This window comes from Schistocerca gregaria, chromosome X (assembly GCF_023897955.1).
Source record: "Schistocerca gregaria isolate iqSchGreg1 chromosome X, iqSchGreg1.2, whole genome shotgun sequence".
Lineage (NCBI taxonomy): Eukaryota > Metazoa > Arthropoda > Insecta > Orthoptera > Acrididae > Schistocerca > Schistocerca gregaria.
Genome location: NC_064931.1, coordinates 743,154,158 through 743,174,129, shown reverse-complemented (window position 1 = coordinate 743,174,129; position 19,972 = coordinate 743,154,158). Strand labels below are relative to the sequence as shown.

The 19,972-nt window shown below is 48.5% G+C and overlaps 1 protein-coding gene across 3 annotated transcripts in view; it reads right to left on the bottom strand.

The window, feature by feature from the left end:
- LOC126299007 (coiled-coil domain-containing protein 77-like) overlaps positions 1–19,656 on the bottom strand; it is a 198,542-nt gene extending 178,886 nt beyond the window's left edge. For 2 of the 3 annotated variants that reach the window (XM_049990639.1, XM_049990640.1), the window contains exon 1: positions 19,520–19,656. In XM_049990639.1, coding sequence (XP_049846596.1) covers positions 19,520–19,553 — 34 coding nt within the window. In that variant the 5' untranslated portion in view covers positions 19,554–19,656. The remainder of the gene's footprint in view (positions 1–19,519) is intronic. The other variant, XM_049990642.1, reaches the window with a different exon arrangement.
- Between the last annotated feature and the right edge of the window lie 316 nt (positions 19,657–19,972).

Here is a 19,972-nt window from a genome sequence, read left to right as displayed (position 1 = left end):
CAAGGTGGTGAAGTGTTCACACCCACAGGGAAGTTGCAGGCAGCATGAAGTTAAGCCGCCATAGAAAGTGACGAAAGCAGACGCCAGGAGGTAACAGGGAAGAGGGACGAGCCCCATACTGACGATTGAAGGAATCATCAAAGGAGGCAGCATAGGAACGGTGGTCACGCATGGCAGACAAACGGCATGCATACCTGCTGAGGAGAAAGTCATGGCGATAGTACAGTGGTAGTTCTGCAGCGTAAGCATACAGATTCTCAACTGGGCTGGTGTAAAAGGTACCCATCGCCAAACGGATGCCACGATGATTGATAGTGTTGAGACGACATAAAATGGATGGGCGTGCAGATGCATAAACAAAGCACCCGTGGTCGATTTTCGAACGGACAAGGGACCGGTACAAATGGAGGAGGGTGGTTCGATCAGCACCCCAAGAAGTACCATTGAAGATATGTAGGACACTGAGGGACTGTGTACAGTGGGCTGCCAGGTAAGAGAACAGGAGGACCAACAGTGTTTCCTATTGAGCATGAGTCCCAGGAATTTCATAGTGGCAATGAACAGAAGGACAACAAGCCAAAGATGTAGAGATGGTGGGAGAAACCATCTGCGCTGCCAGAAACGCATACAGACAGTTTTGTCAGTTGAAAAACAAAAGCCTTTGGCAATGCTCCAGGAGTGAAGATGATCAAGACAGTGCTGAAGACACTGCTCAGTGAGACAGGTCCGTGGAGAACTGCAATAGATGGCAAAATCATAGACGAAAAGGGAGCTGGAGACACCTGGCAGGAGAGAGGCCATGATAGGATTAATGGCGATAGCAAAGAGGATGGTGATAGCATAGAGGATGGCGATAGCATAGATGATGATGCTCAGAACAGAACCCTGAGGCACACCATTTTCCTGAATAAAGGTGTCTGACAAAGCAGAACCCACACACACGTTGAAAATTCGGTCTTGTAAAAACACCCAAAGAAAACAGGGCAAGCCCCCACGGAAGCCCCATGTGTAAAGAGTATGGAGGATACCAGTTCTCCAGCAGGTGTCTTAGGCCTCCTCCAAATCGAAAAACATGACCACAGTCTGGGATTGCCGCAGAAAACCATTCGTCACATGGGTGGAAAAAGCAACGCTGCACTCGAAATCCACGCTGTGCATTTGTGAGTAAATGGTGAGATTCGAGCCACCACACCAGTCAGGAATGAATCATATGTTCCATCACCTAGCAAACGCAACTGGTAAATGAGATGGGGTGGTAGCTAGAAGGAAAGTTTTTGTCCTTACCGGGCTTAGGTATGGGTATGACTGTGGCTTCACACCAGCATCCAGGAAATGTGCCCTCAGCCCAGATGCAGTTGTACGTGTTAAGCAGAAAGTGCTTGCCCACAAGAGAGGTGCTGCAACATCTGAATGTGGATAGCGCCTGGCCATGGGGCGGAGGACCAGGATGAACTGAGATCATGATCTAGCTCCCTCACAGTGAAGGCAGCATTGTAGCACTCATGATTCAGAGAAGAGAAGGGTATCGCCCAAGCCTCCTCCACTCATTTCCTATGGATAAGGGCAGGGTGATAGTGGGAAGCGCTCGAAACTTCTGCAAAATGGCAGCTCAAGGCATTGGAAATTGCAAGAGGATTCACGATGACAGCGGCACCTACTGTCAGTCCGGAAATGGGGTTATGGATCTTGGTTCCAGACAGCCGTCGGAGATTGGCCCACACAACAGAGGAAGGTGTGGAACTGTTAAAAGAATTAGAGAACAAAACCCAACTAGCTCTTTTGCTATCCCGAAGAACTCGACGACACTTTGCACGCATCTGTTTGTAATGAATGCAGTTTTCCAGTGTAGGGTGGCGGTTAAAAACGCGGAGAGCACGTCTCCGTGCACGAATTGCATTGCGGCATGCCTCAGTCCACCAGGGGACTGGTAAACGGTGTGGTAAAAAGGAAGAGTGAGGAATGGATTGTTCTGTAACAGTAAGGATAACATTTGTGAGTTAGTCCACTTGGTCATCAAAACTGAGGAAATCTTGTTCTTGAAGGTCGCCAGGGAGGAGTAGAGCTGCCAGTCAGCCTGAGTAAGCTGTCAATTGAGCATGCATGTGGATGGGGTAGGAGTCAGCAGACAGAGAGCACACGGGAAATGGTTGCTCAAGCAGGCGTCAGAAAGAACACACCACACAAGACGATGGGCAAGCTGGGCAGTGCAAAAGGATAAGTCCAAATAGGATTAGGTGTGCGAGGAGTCAGAAAGGATAGTGTGTGCACCAGTGTTAAGGCAGAAGAGGTGGAGTTGGTTAAGAATGTCAGCCAAGAGGGCACCTCTCTGGCAGGTCCTGGGAGAACGCCAAAAGGGATGGTGCACATTAAAGTCACCAAGTAGCAAAAACGGTGGAGGTAGCTGGCCAATAAGCTAAATGAAGTCGGCCCTGGTGACATCGAAGGACAGAGGTACATAAATAGTACAGAGGGAGAAAGTCAGGTGGGGAAGGAAGAGGTGAACAGCAATAGCTTGAAGACGGGTAGTCAGGGAGCTGGGTTGACTATGAAGGTCATCCCGTATAAGCAGCATGACAACCCTATGAGATGGGATACCAACCTCAGATGGAAGGTCAAACCCAATCGGTAAGTAATGTGGAAGCTCAAAGCGGTCTTGAGGGCGCAATTTCATTTCCTGACGGCAAAGTATATGGAGATGCTGTGATGCGAAAAGCACCCACAAATCCTCTTTGTGGGACCAAAGACTGCAAATGTTCCATTGGAGGACGTTCATGAGGAGGAAGTGTCAACTCAGTGTCCACTGAGGGACAGCCAGTGGAGAATCGCTACTACAGGGCACAGAAGCAGGAGGATCCTGCTCCATGGGGTCCACACAAGCATCGGTGTGCTTGTGCGGGCAGTCTGTGGAGTTCAATGCCAAAAAACGGTTGGTGGTGCGCACCAGCGAGGTAGAGGCCGGCTGGCCTAAGTGACCACGTGGCGACACCGTCGAGCAAGATCTTCGAGTTGGTGAGGGGGAAGACCGTTTTGTCTTTAGTGGACCGCTTCGAGCCCTTCTAGGTAGAAGACGACTTGGGTGGGCTTTGGCTGGAGGGACGGAGGAAGTCTTCTCGAGAGTACTCCTTCTGGCCTTTCCAGCCTGCCGGTTGTGTAGTGGGTAGCTTCGCCCCTGTAGGTGAGAGTTTAACAGTTTGTTGAACAGCGGGATGGGGGGATGGCGATGCTACCTTGACACTGGGTCACTTCACAACCACAGAGCCAAATCTGAGGTTGCATGTCTGTGTAGCCATGTCCTTCATGGAGCAAGGGGTAACAAGAACTGAACTATAAGTGGCACACAGGAGAACACACGGTTTGTGACTAGCCAGTAACTTGCGAGCTACTGGGTAAAGCACTTTTTCCTTTACTCGAATCTCTTGAACAGCCCGCTCATCTAGATACATGGGACAATCCTGAGAGGAGGCAGGGTGGCCACAATTGCAGTTGATACAACGGGGAGGAGGAGGTGGACATTCGCCATTGTGTGCATCCTTGCCACAGATGACGCATTTCGCTGGGTGTCGACAAGACATTCTAGTGTAATTAAACAGATGACGCTGGTAAAAGGGGGATCGGATTCTGAATGTATGGCCTGACTGTGATGATTCCGTAGCCTGCTTTAATCTTGGACGACACCACCACCCTATCAAAGATGAGGGAAAGAGTTCGAGTGGGCAACTATATTTTTCATTACATGATTAAGGCTATGACACCCTAATCAGAGAGGTAAGGCTATATTTCAGCCTCGGTTAGATTGTCAAGGAGCCTGGTGTAAATTACACCATGGGAATAATTCAAAGTTCCGTGTGCCTCAACATGAACAGGGTAGGCGTGGAGAAGTGAGCCAGCAAGTAGTTGTTGAGCTTGAGCTTCAGAATCCGTCTCCAAAAGCAAGGTGCCATTCCATAAACGAGAGCAGGATTTCACAGGGTCAGCAATTGCATCAACACCTTTCTGAATAATAAACAGATTGACCATGGCAAAGGACTGACTGACTGCAGTACGTGATACCATAAGGAACTGCGGTGCATCGGGAAGAGTCTTCGAATCAGTAGCCTCATTACGTTTAAGTTGACATTGATGGAGAGGATGAGTGACTCATCGCGAGGAAATCCCCCATGATTACCAGCATCTCTGATGGTGCGCTCCTTCCAACTGGGTACCCCTACACAAGGGGGTGCACCTGCCTTACGTAATTGTACACACCTCAGGTCACACCTCCCGAACACCCCACGGAGGGACCAATGGGCAATCTGGGAAGGTTACAGCTCAGCAATCACCCCTCCCTCGGTCTGGCCTGTACTTGGTTTGTGGGGGTTAAAGGGACCAGACTACTTAGGTCATCGGTCCCTTGTTCCACGACCATAATAATACACGAAGAAAAGTCCAACAAGCAATAAACACATAACGGAGACGACAAGGGACGACACAGTACAAGAAAGACATAGACGAAGACCAGAGAAAAGAGATTAAAAGACACACAGAGTGCGACGGTCATTGGCCGACCATGAAAATAAAACTGGAAAGGCCAACAACCAAGGGACACATTAAAACACCACAAACTAAAACCCCAGGCCAAAAGCCACAGTCGACACTAAAAAAAAATAAAAAGGGACTCTCATATTGAATGATAAAAACCCCCTGCTCGAATAAAACGGAGAACTAAGTCAGCCATAGTAGAGTCATCGTTTAAAAGAGCAGGGAGTGTATCAGGCAGCGCGAACGTCTGCCTGAGGGCAGTTAAAAGTGGGCAGTCTAGTAAGACGTGTACCACGGTCAGGGCCAATCCGCAGCGACAGAGAGGCGGGTCGTCACGGCACAAGAGATACGCGTGCGTGAGCCGGGTATGTCCTATGCGGAGCCGGCAGAGGACGACAGCGTCCTTGCGAGACCCCCGCATGGAGGAGCACCACACACTGGTTGTCTCCTTGACTGCCCGAAGTTTGTTGGGAGAGGGCAGGGTGCGCCACTCATCACGCCAAGCAGCAAGGACCTTCTGCCGCAATACGGATCGGACGTCTCTCTCTAAAAGACCGATCTCCATGGCCGGGGAACTGACCGCCTGTTTCGGCAGTTCGTCAACCCGCTCGTTACCCGGGATGCCGACGTGACCCGGGGACCAAACAAAGGTGACAGAGCGGCCGCAACGGACGAGAGTATGGAGGGACTCCTGGATGGCCATCACCAGACGGGAACGAGGGAAACACTGGTCAAGAGCTCGTAAACCGCTCAGGGAGTCACTACAGATGACAAAGGACTCACCTGAGCGGGAGCGGAGAAACTCTAGGGCACGATAGATGGCAACCAACTCGGCAGTGTATACACTGGAGCCAGCTGCCAATGACCGTTGCTCACAATAATCCCGTAGAGTGAGAGCGTAACCAGTGTGACCAGAGACCACCGAACCGTCTGTGTAGGCCACCGCCGCGTTCGGAAACTCGGCCAGGATAGAAAGAAAGCTGCGGCGGAGGGCCTCCGGAGGCACTGAGACCTTCGGACCCTGTGCCAAGTCGAGCCGAAGGCACGGTCGGGGCACACTCCACGGGGGCAGACGGAGATTGGCCCGGAAAACAGGCGGCAGAGGAAAAAAGTCAAGGCCACGGAGAAGGTCCCGGAGGCGAACCGCAATGGGACACCCTGACCGGGGCCGCCTGTCTGGAACATGGACGATCGAGCGCGGGAACAGGAGACGGTAGTTTGGATGCCCTGGCATGCTATAAACGTGCGCGGCATAGGCGGCAAGAAGGCGGTCACGCCGGAACCGCAATGGAGGGACACCAGCCTCCACAAGTATGCTGTCGACGGGGCTTGTCCGGAACGCTCCCGTGGCGAGGCGGATCCCGCAGTGGTGTATGGGATCCAGCAATCGCAATGCTGAAGGCGAGGCAGAACCGTACGCCACACACCCATAATCAAGGCGGGACTGGATCAGCGCTTGATATAGGTGGAGGAGGGTGGACCGGTCGGCAACCCCACCTGGTGTGGCTTAAGCAACGGAGAGCGTTTAAGTGCCGCCAGCATGTTTGCTTAAGCTGCCTAATATGGGGCAGCCAAGTCAACCGGGTATCGAACACCAGTCCCAAGAACGAATGCGTCGCGACCACAGCAAGAGGTTCACCGTCAAGGTAAAGGCGCGGCTCAGGGTGAACCGTGCGACGCCGGCAGAAATGCATAACGCAGGTCTTCGCGGCCGAAAACTGGAAGCCGTGCGCTACAGCCCATGACTGCGCCTTGCGGATGGCACCTTGCAGCTGCCGTTCAGCAGCGGCGATGCCACTGGAGCTGTAATATAGGCAGAAGTCGTCCGCATATAAAGAAGCCGCGACGGACGACCCCACCGCCTCAACGAGCCCATTGATGGCAATTAAAAACAGGGACACACTGAGGACAGACCCCTGTGGGACCCCGTTCTCCTGGACCCGGGAGGAACTATGCGACGCAGCTACTTGCACGCGGAAGGAACGATACGAAAGAAAATTCTGAATAAAAATCGGGAGCGGACCCCTAAGGCCCCACCCATGAAGTGTGGCCAGGATGTGATGGCGCCAAGTCGTATCGTATGCCTTCCGCATGTCGAAGAAGACGGCAACCAGATGTTGGCGGCGCGCAAAGGCTGTACGGATGGCAGACTCCAGGGAGACCAGATTATCGACGGCAGAGCGGCCTTTACGGAACCCACCCTGAGACGGAGCCAGAAGGCCCCGAGACTCGAGGAGCCAACTCAACCTCCGGCTCACCATACGTTCCAGCAACTTGCAAGGAACGTTAGTGAGGCTTATGGGGCGATAGCTGTCCACCCCCAGCGGGTTCTTGCCAGGTTTCAATACGGGGAGGACTATGCTTTCCCGCCATTGAGACGGGAAAACACCCTCGACCCAGACGCGATTGAAAAGATCTAGGAGGCGTCGCTGGCAAGGCACTGAGAGGTGTTTCAGCATCTGGCTGTGAATGCGGTCTGGTCCAGGAGCCGTATCAGGGCAAGCAGAAAGTGCGCTCTGGAATTCCCATTCGCTGAAAGGAGCATTGTACGACTCCGCGTGGCGCGTGTGAAAGGAAAGCCTCCGACTTTCCAACCGCTCTTTCCGGGAGCGGAAGGCCAACGGGTAGTTCGTTGACGCAGAACACTGAGCAAAATGCTCTGCTAACCGGTCCGCAATCGTGTCGGAGTCGGTGCACACTGCTCCATTCAGCGAAAGCCCAGGGACAGAGACAGGTGGCCGATAGCCTTGGAGTCGCCGAATCTTGGCCCAAACCTGCGATGCAGAGGTACGGACGCCAATGGTGGAAACATAACGTTCCCAGCACTCCTGCTTCCGTTGGCGAATAAGGCGTCGGGCTCGGGCGCGGAACTGTTTAAAAGCAATGAGGGTCTCCAACGACGGGTGCCGCTTATGGCGCTGAAGAGCCCGCCGGCGATCTCGAATCGCCTCTGCGATCTTGGGCGACCACCACGGCACAGTCCTCCGCCGAGGTGACCCGGATGTACAGGGAATCGCAGATGCCGCCGCAGAAACGATGCTGGTGGTGACCGACTGAACCACCGCATCAATCGGATCAGTGGAAGGAGGTGCAATCACTGCGACAGATGTAAATAAGTCCCAATCAGCCTTATTCAGAGCCCATCTGGAGGGGCGTTCAGAAGAGTGACGCTGTGGCAGTGACAGAAAGATGGGGAAATGGTCACTACCACATAAGTCGTCATGGACCCTCCAGTGGATGGATGGTGAAAGTCCGGGGCTGCAAATAGAAAGGTCAATGGCCAAAAACGAGCCATGGACCGCACTAAAGTGGGTCGCCTCTCCCGTGTTTAAAAGGCAGAGGTCAAGCTGTGACAGAAGAGTCTCGACATCTCTGCCCCGGCCAGTAATCGCGGCGCTACCCCACAAGGGGTTATGGGCGTTAAAGTCGCCCAGCAACACAAAGGGAGGCGGCAGTTGTCCTATCAATGCAGCCAACACATGACGAGAGACATCACCATCCGGCGGAAGGTACAAACTGCAGACAGTAATAGGCTCAGGCGTCCACATCCTTACAGCAACAGCCTCTAAGGGTGTATGAAGAGGCACACACTCGCTGTAGATAGAGTTAAGGACGTAGACGCAGACTCCACCAGACACCCTCTCATAAGCTGCCCGGTTCTTATAATAACCCCGATACCCTCGTAGGGCAGGGGTCCGCATTGCCGGAAACCACGTTTCCTGGAGGGCAATGCAGAAGAAAGGGTGACTGCTGACGAGTTGGCGGAGCTCAGCAAGGTGGTGGAAAAAACCGCTGCAGTTCCACTGGAGAATCACTTTGTCCATGGGCGAAATAGGCGTGAAGGGACCGAGGAGGCAGATCACGTCACTGGGTCACCTGCTGTCACCGATCGAGGACCAGTACAATCGGCGTCCTTGGCGTCCGAGGGTATGGCGAGATCCAGGTCCTCAGCGGACGCCAGGATCTCCACCTCATCCTCAGACGCAGAGCCTGTATGGAGCGGTGGGGTGGATGCCACCGCGCGTTCCTTGGCCTTAGAGGCCTTCTTCTTCTTCGTCTTCTCCCTCTGCTCCTTGGGCTTTACTGGCTGGGAGGGCTCCACCGAGTCAGTCTCCGGGACGGAGGAGGAGCGGGAAGCCCTGCGACCAGCCGCTGGCCTGCTTTTCAGCCATTGGCTGACGTCACCCTTCCCAGAGGTGGAAACCTGGGAAGGGAGGGACCCGAGGGATCCCTTGCGAGAGAGAGTCGCCGAAGAAGTCGGACGCTTCTCCGGCTTAGAGTTGGGGACTTGTGTCCCCGATGGTTGGGGGGTCGTTGCTCCTGAGGTAGGTGGTGCAGGAGCAACAGATGGGGAAGTGCCCCCCACCATCAAGGGGGCAGGTGTAGTATTCCGGCTCAGAGTGTTCAGTGGAATCGGTGCAGCAGATGACAAAACTACTGTTTTGGCAGCGGTGGCATAGGAGCTGGTCAAAGCCACAGGATGTAGCCTCTCGTATTTCCGCTTAGCCTCAGTATAGGTCATGCGGTCCAGGACCTTATATTCCATGATCCTTTGTTCTTTCAGTAGAACCTTGCAGTCTGGCGAGCAAGGGGAATGGTGTTCGCCGCAGTTCACACAGATGGGAGGCGGCGCACATGCAGTATTAGGATGTGAAGGGCGTCCACAATCTCTGCATGTCATGCTGGAAGTACACCGAGATGACATGTGGCCGAACTTCCAGCATTTGAAACACCTCATCGGGGGAGGGATATAGGGCTTCACATCACATCGGTAGACCATCACCTTGACCTTTTCGGGCAGGACGTCACCCTCGAAGGCCAAGATGAAGGCACCGGTGGCTACCTGATTATCCCTCGGACCCCGATGGACGCGCCGGACGAAGTGAACACCCTGCCGTTCTAAATTGGCGCGTAGCTCGTCGTCTGACTGCAAGAGTAGGTCCCTATGGAATATAATGCCCTGGACCATGTTGAGACTCTTATGGGGTGTGATCGTGACGGAAACATCCCCCAACTTGTCACAAGCGAGTAACCGCCGTGACTGTGCAGAGGATGCCATTTTGATCAATACTGCCCCAGAGCGCATTTTGGACAAGCCCTCCACCTCCCCAAACTTGTCCTCCAAGTGCTCGACAAAAAACTGAGGCTTGGTCGCCATAAACGATTCCCCATCGACTCGTGTACAGACTAAATAGCGAGGTGAATAAGGTTCGCTGCCAACCGTAGCCTTTCGTTCCTCCCATGGTGTGGCCAGGGAGGGGAACGATTGTGGATCATATGCCTGAGCGTTGTATTGAGGTCGAGAACGCTTAGAGACTGCTGGCGGCTGGCCGCCAGCAAGAGATGATGTACCACGCTTCATCGCGGGTCATCCGCCCTGATGCCACCTACTCCGACCAAGGGCCCTCCCCACGGGCGCCACACAGCCTCAGCAACGACCACCTGGCGGGATGGCCATTGCCGGGAGTCCCGATGCCCCAAGGAGACAGGCATCTACTCCTTGGCATACGCGGGGAGTTAACGGCGCAGGCATCAGTAGAGCGATCCCTGTGTTGTCAGGGGGCTACAACCGACAGGGTACATGGCGGCCCCACCACAACGGACTGGCTACCGTGCTGGATTTCAGGTGAAATGTAGCCCATGATCGTCATTGGCGCATAAAGCGACACAGCAGAGCAGACTGCAAAAACCGCACCCAAGAACAAAGCCACGCCCTAGAGATGGTGAGTGGGCGGGACAGCTATGCGACGACGACCAACCAAGCTAGAGATGGTAATGAGCGATGGACACATTGCACCTTGTAAGGCGCCCTTCCCCAATCAGCTCGCTCTTCGGAAGAATTTAGAAGATGGAGGTCAAACCCGGTAGGGGACCATCACATAAGGCCGAAACGTTTGAGACTCCTTTTAGTCGCCTCTTACGACAGGCAGGAATACCGTGGGCCTATTCTTACCCCCGAACCCACAGGGGGCGGTCTGGCCTGTACCGGGGGTATGTACGAACCCTATCTGTCGACCAGGGGCTGCGAAATTACGTGTTAACCAGTTACCTTTTATGCCTCAAATGCATGGGCCGGCCTTCAGGAGCGCACAGGGAGGAAGAAGAAGAAGAAAAAGAGGATCCTCAAACGCTGAAGAGGAGGAAAGAGGAGAATGGAAACAAAGAAAAGAAAATGGAGGCAAAAGGAAAGTTGAGGCTCTTCACAGGTCAGCAACAGAATGCAGAACATTCCCAATAATACCCCAGACATGTTCCCCAAGGGAGGGGAAAAGGAATAGCAAGAGGATAGACATGCAGCATGGAAGGGAAACTGTGCTGCAAAGGCTGGGGCCCCGTGGTAGCCAAGAACGAACTGCCGAAGAGTGATGGGCCCCCTGGCGGGAATCCAGCAAGTGAGCAGAATGTTGGCTGGAACAGTTCACGCACATGGGTGGTGGGGTGCAAGGACTATCCACATGGAGAGGATGATCGTAGTCACTGCAGATAGGTTGACTGATTGATTGAGGTGATTTATGGGACTAAACAGTGAGGTCATCAATCTCGTGATTCAAAAATTACATGCGTAACATAGAGGTGTCTGCTAAAAAATGGGTGGATCCAGTGAGAGGGGTCAAACTATAAAGTGAGGAAGATAAAAACAGCCAGTAGAAGGCATAAATGGGTAGGCCAAATCTACAAGCTGGAAAAACAGAGGGATAAAAGAACAGTCTTTGCACAGGAGATGCTTATACATCCAAGCCCCAGAAAACATGAAGAGAGGCCCCAACCATAACCACCCTGCCCCTGTTCCAGGAGTAAAGCAAAACCATATATCTGAAAATAAAAACCAATTTCATGAAGGAAACTGAGGACCAGTTCAACTACCTGTGAATCATCTCTTAATATTAAACTTAAGGAATCTGGAAGGCTATACTTAGTACAAAAGGCCGAAAAAGAAGGGACATTCCCCCAATATACGGGATACCATCAGCCTGGCTCTTCAACCACATTATGGGGGGGGGGGGAGGGGGGGCACTCGTTAGGCACAAGAAAATGATGCGTGAGCTCAGTAGGATGAATACATAGACAGCAGACTCCTTCAGAGAGGAGTGGACAGAAGAGTGCCAAACTGCAGTAGTCTCCTTGATTGTGTGGAATTTACTACTGATAGCAGTAGCAGCACACCAGATGTCATTCCACTTTTGAGCAAAAGTGAGATCTGATATGTATCCGCATAGCTGCATCTGGAATCATGAAGGGGAATGGGGGTAAATATCTTCCTCTCTAGCCAAGCAGTTAGCCAGTTCATTCCCTAGGATACCCACACAATTTGGGACCCAGAGAAAGACAACTAAGCAGGTGGCACAGCCAAGGGAAGAGAGGAGGTTATGGACAGCAGAGACCAGAGGGTGGCATCAGTCTATAGCCTGAAGGCTGCTCATTGAGTCAGTACATATTATAACACTGTGGCATCAAGCCTGAGTAACAAAATGGAGGGTCCTGTTAATGGTTAGCAGCTCTATTGTGAACATTGTCCCCACAGTAAATGATGTACCATGCCAGTAGGTGACATAAAAATCCATCCAGCCTTCTATCATTTTAGAACCACGAGTGTAGAAGAAGGTAGCACCATGGAACTCTTCACAGAGGGAATGTACAAGACACTGGAATACCAGAGACTGTAGGACCCTGGAATAGGTCAGTCCTAATCCACGGTCAAGGTACTAAGCAAAGGTGGGAGGGGGCAGGGGGGGGGGGGGGGAGGGTGCAGGAGGAAATACATGAGTCACTTTCCAGTGAGATTCTAATATAGGAAAGTGAGAGGCATTCCAACCAGCAATTCCACCCAAGGGTGGGTATCAGGAGGAAGACATCTCTCATCTGCAAAGAGGACAGAATACATGAGATGGTACGGGAATTGTTGAATGGCAATTGCCTAAGAAACGAGGAGTTGTGTCCATCATATTTGTAGGAGACAGTCGACAGGACCACTGTGAAAGGCACCGATAACCAGAGGCAGGGTCGAGTAGTTCCAGGCTGGAAGGAGCCACTGAGCCATAATCCTTACAACCATAATTTAGTCTAGACAAAACCAAAGTGCGGTACATATGGAGAAGAGTAGTACAGTCTGTGTCCTAAGATGTGTGGGCCAGGAGGCTGACAGCATTAAGCTTCTACATGCAGGTTGTCTTCAGGTGGTGAATATGGGGGCAGCCATATCAGTTTTTATCAAAAAGCAGGCTGAAAAAATGGGACTGTGCTACAATACCTAGGTGCTGGTTACATAAATAAAGTTCTGGATCAGGGTGTACTATGAGCTGACAGGAAAAATGCATAACCCACATTTTGGAGGGAGAAAACTGGAAGCCATGGGAAAGGGCCCATGCAGAGGCCTGTCAGACAGTTCCTTGGAGCTGGCATTCCATAGATGCTTCTGAGATGGACTGCACCAGATGCAAAAATCCTTGACATACAACTCTGGGGTAACCAGAGGTGCAACAGAGGTTACAAGTCCATTGACGTCAGGAGGAAGCATGTGACACTTAAAGAACCCTGTGGGACACTGTTCTCCTGGATCTGAGGGGCACTGAGTCAAGTGCCAACTCTAACCCGGAAGAGCGACTGGCATAAAAACCGGAAGAGGGCCACAACAGCCTGTCGTGGAGGGTAATTAAGATGTAATGGTGCCAAGCCATGTTGTAAGCCTTGGGTAGGTCAAACAAGACTGCAACAAGGTGTTGGCAGTTAGTAATAACCTGTCGGATTGCTGTTTCCAAACTGATTAAATGATCAACTGTAGCTCTTCCTTCCTGGAAACTACACTGATATGGGGACAAAAGGCCTCGAGATTTGAGTAGCCAACATAATCAGAAGTGAACCATCCTCTTGAGCAATTTACAAAGTACGACGGTCAGGTTAATCGGGAGGTTGCTGTAGAGAGGTGTTGTGTTCTTGCCGGGCTTAAGGGTGGTGCTATCTCACCATTGTGAGGAGAAGTCACTCATGAGCCAAATACTGTTGAAGACCCCGAGTAGATGTTGGCCCTGGATAACTTCCAAGTGTTGGATGATCTGGTTGTGGATGGAATCTGGTCCTGGGTCTATGTCATGTGAAGAGTTAAGAGCCTGGAAGAATTCCCATAGAGTGAAGAGTTCACTATAGGCTTCAGCTTGTTGGGGATTGAAACAGAGAGTAGTTTATTCAGCTCACTGCCAGTGTAAGGTAGCAGGATAGCATGAGGATGCTGATGATGTCACAAAGTGTGTCGCAAGATATTCTGCAAGGGCCAATGGATCAGTACACAGGGCACCCTATAGGACAGTTGATTTTTGGTGGCGGCCCAGATGGCTATGGAACTTGGATCAAACAAGCAATGAAGATGCATATGTCCCCAGGGAGGAAACACAGTGCCCCAGCATTCCTTTTTACTCTACTTAATAAGGTAGTGCGCTTTAGCACGGAGGCAAAGAAAAGTGATAAGGCTGGTCTGTGAAGAGCGTCATTTAAATCGCTGCAGCACCTGTCGGTGGCCATGGATAGAGTGTGCTATGTCCTTCACCAACCACGTCACCAGTCAACAAGGGCAACCAGGGGATAGCCAGCGGCATAAAGAATAGTGCCAGAGATGTCTTGCACGACCGCAGCAATGCAACCTGAGAGAGACGTTTTGAAGGGCACAGCAGACATACAGGATGTAGATAAAGTCTGGGAACACTTTCAATTATTTATTGCACAAGAACTACACATAGTACAGATGTCATACATATTGAATTTTGAAGAGAAACTCTGAAAGTTTTTTATTTTACAAACATTCAATATGCAAACCATGAGTGACCAGGCAGACGTCAATACGATAATCGAATTCTTGCCATACCCGTCCCAACACGGCATTGTTGACTGTGGCAGTCGCTTCCTATATTATCTCCTGGAGCTATGCTACATCATGTGGTAGAGGCGGTACATACACCAGATCTTTAATATGTCCCCACAGAAAAAAATCACACAGTGTGAGATCTGGTGATGGGGGAGGCTATTTCATGAAACAGCTGTCCCCTTCTGTAGCACGGCAGATCCATCAATGCAGCAGCTCCATGTTCAGGTACCCACGAACTTCACGATGAAAATGGGGTGGAGCCCCATCCTGTTGAAAGATGAATGGAGAGTCTGATTGCATTTGAGGCATCAGCCATTGCTGCAACATGTCCAAGTAGGAATATACAATGACAGTGCTCTAGGCGAAGAAGAATGGCCCATACAGTTTTCAACATGGCAAGGCACAAAAAAAATTACCTTAGGGGACTCATGCTCAAATTCAATGCATTAGTGTGGACTCGACAATTATGCCTGTTCACTTTCCTATTAGCGTGAAAAGTAGTTTCATGACTAAAAATTAAGAGATCAACAATGCCATCCCCATTCTCATTCAATTGTTGCAACTGTGAACAAAACTCAAAACGCTTGTCTATGTCATCGTCATTGAGCTTCTGCACTTACTCCAATTTGAATGGTTTCATAGACAGCTTCTGCCACAGGACTTTCCACACTGTCATTGGAGCCATTTCGAGTTCACAGGATGCACGGTGCACCGCTTTTTTGGACTCCTTATGAATGACTCTTGTAAGCACTCCACATTAACTTCACTCACACTGGGATGTCCCCTTCTCTTTGCCGAGCACAAGCGACCCATCGTTCAAGTGGCTCTGAGCACTATGGGACTTAACACCTGAGGTCATCAGTCCCCTAGATCTTAGGACTACTTAAACCTAACTAACCTAAGGACACCACACACATCCATGCCCAAGGCAGGATTCAAACCTACGACCATAGCAACCCGTCATAACAAATTTGTTGTATCAGTTGGTGGCTTCTTACTGTACTTGGTTCTAAACATCAATTGAACAGCTGAAGCATAATTGTGTTTGTTGAGCTCCAACACACAGACAGCTTGCTCTGCACCTGAACTCGCCATGTTTGCTAGCAGTGCTGACTCTAGACAAATTATTAAACTAAGCTGTGGCGGTATACATGGGGAAAAAAAAAAAAAACAAACCTTTCGGGATTTCTCTCCAAAATGACATATGTCTGATATCTGTACACTGTTTGGTACTTGTGCAATAAATAATTGAAAGTGTTCCCAGAATTTATGTACACCCTTTACATAATGGCCAACTGGCTCTGCGGAATGCCCAACGTGGGGGCCTGGCTGCCTGGTGGCAGCAGGGGAACAACAGAATCACCAGAAAGTGATCACTGTCACAAAGATCATCATGGGGTGAGCAATGTAGTGAAGCTATAAGAGCATGGGATGAGACCAATAGCAGAAAAGGTGCCATGTGTAACACTGAAGTGGGTAGGGGAACCATCATTGAGGAGACACAAATGAAAGGCTGAAATAAGTTGATCAATTAGAAGACCCCTACCCGTCAACATGGCACTCACCCACAGGGGGTGATTTGCACTGAAGTCCCCAAGGAGAAGATGTGGGGGCAGGAGTTTCTGTATTAAGGTAGGTCATTCAACATAAGGAAGTGGCCTACCTGGAGGAAGGCAGACACTGCAAATAGTGATTTCTGGGGCCGTTCGCACTCGTACCACTACTGCTTCCAGGTTGGTACAAAGGAGGATCCAATGACTAATGACATTGGTGCAAACCAAAGTGCAGATCCCTCCGGATGCTATCTCAGGGCCGGCACAGCTCTGACAGATTCTCCAATAACCATGAAACATTTGAGAGTAGTCATCACACAACTGTTTCTTGAAGAACAAGACAGAATGCAGAATAAGAGGAATTAAGTTGTGTTTCCGGGAGGCGATAGTAATATCCATTGCAATTCAGGTAGACATAAAGAAATCGAAGGGATGTCATATCACCAGGTCAGTGGTCTCACCCACGAGGATGGGGTGACATCCATAATAACTGGGGCTGATTTGGAGTGAGGAGGGGTGAAGTGCTCCCGGATTCCATGTAAGTCCTGTCCTGGGACTTGTAGTGGTGCTTCTTTTTGTCCTTCTTCTCCCTCAGGGGGAGTGGGGAGGTGTTATCAGTAAGGGAATAGGTGGCAGAGATGTTTGGATTGGACAGAGAGCGAGTGACTTTGGGGGCCTTGGAGCATGGCTCCCGAGTCCAACCCAAGGTAGCAGGCTTCCTATCTTCTTCTCTGGCTGAAGAGGTGGAGCTGTTCCTCGAGGGGAAGGGACTTCTGTTGAGAATTTATTACATGACGGACTGCATTTTGACAGTGATTTGACTCTGAAACATTGGGATGAGGTGGAAGGATTTCCCAGGCTTGTAGAGTTTGATGGCTCTTTATTATATACCATAAACGAAACAGACAGTAACCTTGCATATATGAAAATCCACTGCTATGTTATAAGTGTCCAGTCTGAATATTTTGAGAATACAAAATGTGTCAGAGGAAAATGAATGTGTGCTGCAAATTGACTTTATTGAGAACTAAGAAGCTCTTTATGAGGACCAGATATCTAGCGCACATTGGAGTCATTTACAATCAACAGTCCTCACTAGCTATGGTTGGCTTAAAGTACAAAGCGGCCAGTTTTAGTTATAAATGATAAATTCTCCCAGCATGAGGCGGATTTTTGGGTTTTTCTGAAAGCTGTTCTTTCTAAACTGAAAACAGAGTTTCCTCAATTGGAAAAAGGACGTTTTTTCTTGTGGACGACCTGCACAGTTCAAAAACAGATATACACTACTGAATCTGTGTTTCATGAGTGCGGCGGATCTTGGTGTGTCAGGAGAGTGGAATTTTTCTGCCACATCCCAGGTGGCACTATATAAGTGTAAGGCATTTTTCCAAGTAGATGCAAGGAAATCCATAATCAATTCTTTACTTGACTTCCACAATTGTTTCATAATGTGAATCTGAGATTCAATTAGCCTACTGTATGTCCCAACAGAGAAAACAGCTATACACATATCAGTGCTGGAAGACAGGTGGGGAGGACAGTTGACCAAAACCCACTGTACAGTAAAAGTATCATTTTTGAAGTGCAGGATGGAAATCACCTTTTAATGGGAAGAATAGTAAAGTCTGCATTGGAATCTATTAGAGTGATTGATAAATCTGTACCTTAGCATATCCTAAGGGAAATATCTCCATCCAGAACATTACGCTGCATGATTTCATACAAGTCGCTCTGGAAATGGAAAACCCAAAATGCAGCAAAGTTCAAACAAACATGAAAATTCTCTATTATGCCAAGATAACTGGTATTACTGCGATGCAGAAAGACGTAAAGTACAACTGAATAACATTCACTGCAGTGGTAGTTTCTGGATTTGGCCAGAGAAAGAAAAAAATGACATTTCAACAGAAAATTTCTCTGTTGTTATCCATACATAAGTTTATCCTCCAGTCCCAGTGAACAACAAGGGCCAGACTCAATTCAAATAGTTATTCCAAAACAATGGTATAAAACAATGTATTATCACTTCTGTAAGCAATAAACACAATACCTGATGTACACCATTTTTGATGACATGTTTCTGATGGAAGAACTAAGGTAGTATCAGTTACAAGCCTCATTTTAAAAGGTTATTTCTCAACAATAAGTTCACATAGTTGGATGGAGTCACACCCATCACAGTTAAAAGTCCTACCTGTCACAGCAATACAATATGTTTCATAAATTAAAAATATCTACATTTTTAAAAACTTTGTGTATTTTCTGTTGTACTGATTTCTTATCCAACTTTAAAAAATATAAATTCCTGCAGTTTGGTTAATAGTGTCACAATTTTCTGGAAAAACAGGAACAAGGTCATACCCATCACAAAAATTAACTCTTTTCTTGTCTTTATTTGTAAATTCTAAAGAGAAAATAACTAACTAAATGAAGAGTGTAAGTATTATCAGGTAGTAGGTAATACATTAACAAAACTTTAAAAAATTACTAGAGGAAAATATACGAGTAATTAAAATCTTCCAAATGTCACACCCGTCACTATGGAATAAATGATTAGTAGCATCTTTTAGGCTATCAGATCAATTATACAGTTCCATCAATCTGTAATTGATAGAACAAACTACCACCTTAAGTAGTGAGCTATCTGGAACTGAGCTTGACCCAGAGGTTCATAATTCTCTGGCCACTGCAATTCAACACCTGATAGAAGAATTCACAGGTTTCTGAAAACTGAAACGTGTCTACAAAGATTCTGAGGTACCATCATTTACAATACTTGGAAAATCCTGATTTGGAACCATAGCTGTATGTGTGACTTTATCAGCTTCATTCACACAGCAGACACAAGCTCAGTTTTTCTTCTAATGTGAAATACTGGTACAGCGCCAAATAAAAACTTTTTAAAACGTTCTGTTTGTCAGAACGTCCAAGATGGGGTTGGGGGCGGTGCACGATCATACTATACTGAAATTCTGATAATTTGGGTGGGGATATATAATATCTGGCACATAATACAAATACGGTTCTACTATATATTTCTGTATAACACTGGATTCGCGGGCAGAATATGGTGAAAATCAGCTGCAAGCGTCCACGTACAAAATTTAATCTGTAATTCCGTTGATATTTAAACAAAGACATAACAATAGTTATTTGAATTTAATTTTTATTGATTGCGGGTTTCCGAGTAAGAGAAGGCACAATTGCAGAGCATACAGTTATTTCTACATAATTTTTGTTTTACTGCAATAGATCTGAAGTATTTTCATTTCACACAGTATTTTCGCATCTACACTGCTCCAAATTCCTGAAAAGTTCGCACACAAGGCCAAGATTGCTTAAGTCCATGATTACTACGTGGCTACAGTCTGTTTAAAAGAATCGGATGTGCATAATTAGGAGGGAGAAAAATAGATTTCAAAACACCGCATTTGTAGAACAGCTGTCATTATTTGCATACGTCCTATGACTTGACAAAAAAAAAAAAAAAAAAAAAAAATAGAAACTACAAACCAACATTGGCAAACTAAAGTAACATACGGTAACAGGGATTCTAGATCAAAAATGAACTTTACTGCGTGTCATACAATCTTACCATTCAAATTGTAATCCAGAGAAGTAAAGTGCATTAAAACAATTTTCAAAAGTTCCGCACATATTCAAACATACACGGGAAAAAGCTGTTACCAAAGACTCAACAACAGACAAACCAAAATTGTTATGTTGACGAAGTTCTCAATGCGATAGTGTCTGCAGTTGTGATGAATTTTTTGAATGATTTCGTGATGTCTTCAGCTGCCATTCTCTCGATTTCAAATACGATTGTACAGTTTTGGCGTGACTGCATGTAATGGTCATAAAATAAATAAGAAAGTTTTTTTTTTTGCTATTTTAGCAGCATGTGACTTTCGACATACTCGAAAGTAACGTGCTCCTAAAATAGCGAAAAACCTTTCTAATTTATTTTTTGACCATTACACGCACTTATAGGAGCAAGGACGTACATGGCATAATATAGTACAAAACAGAAGGGAGAACCGATAGAGGT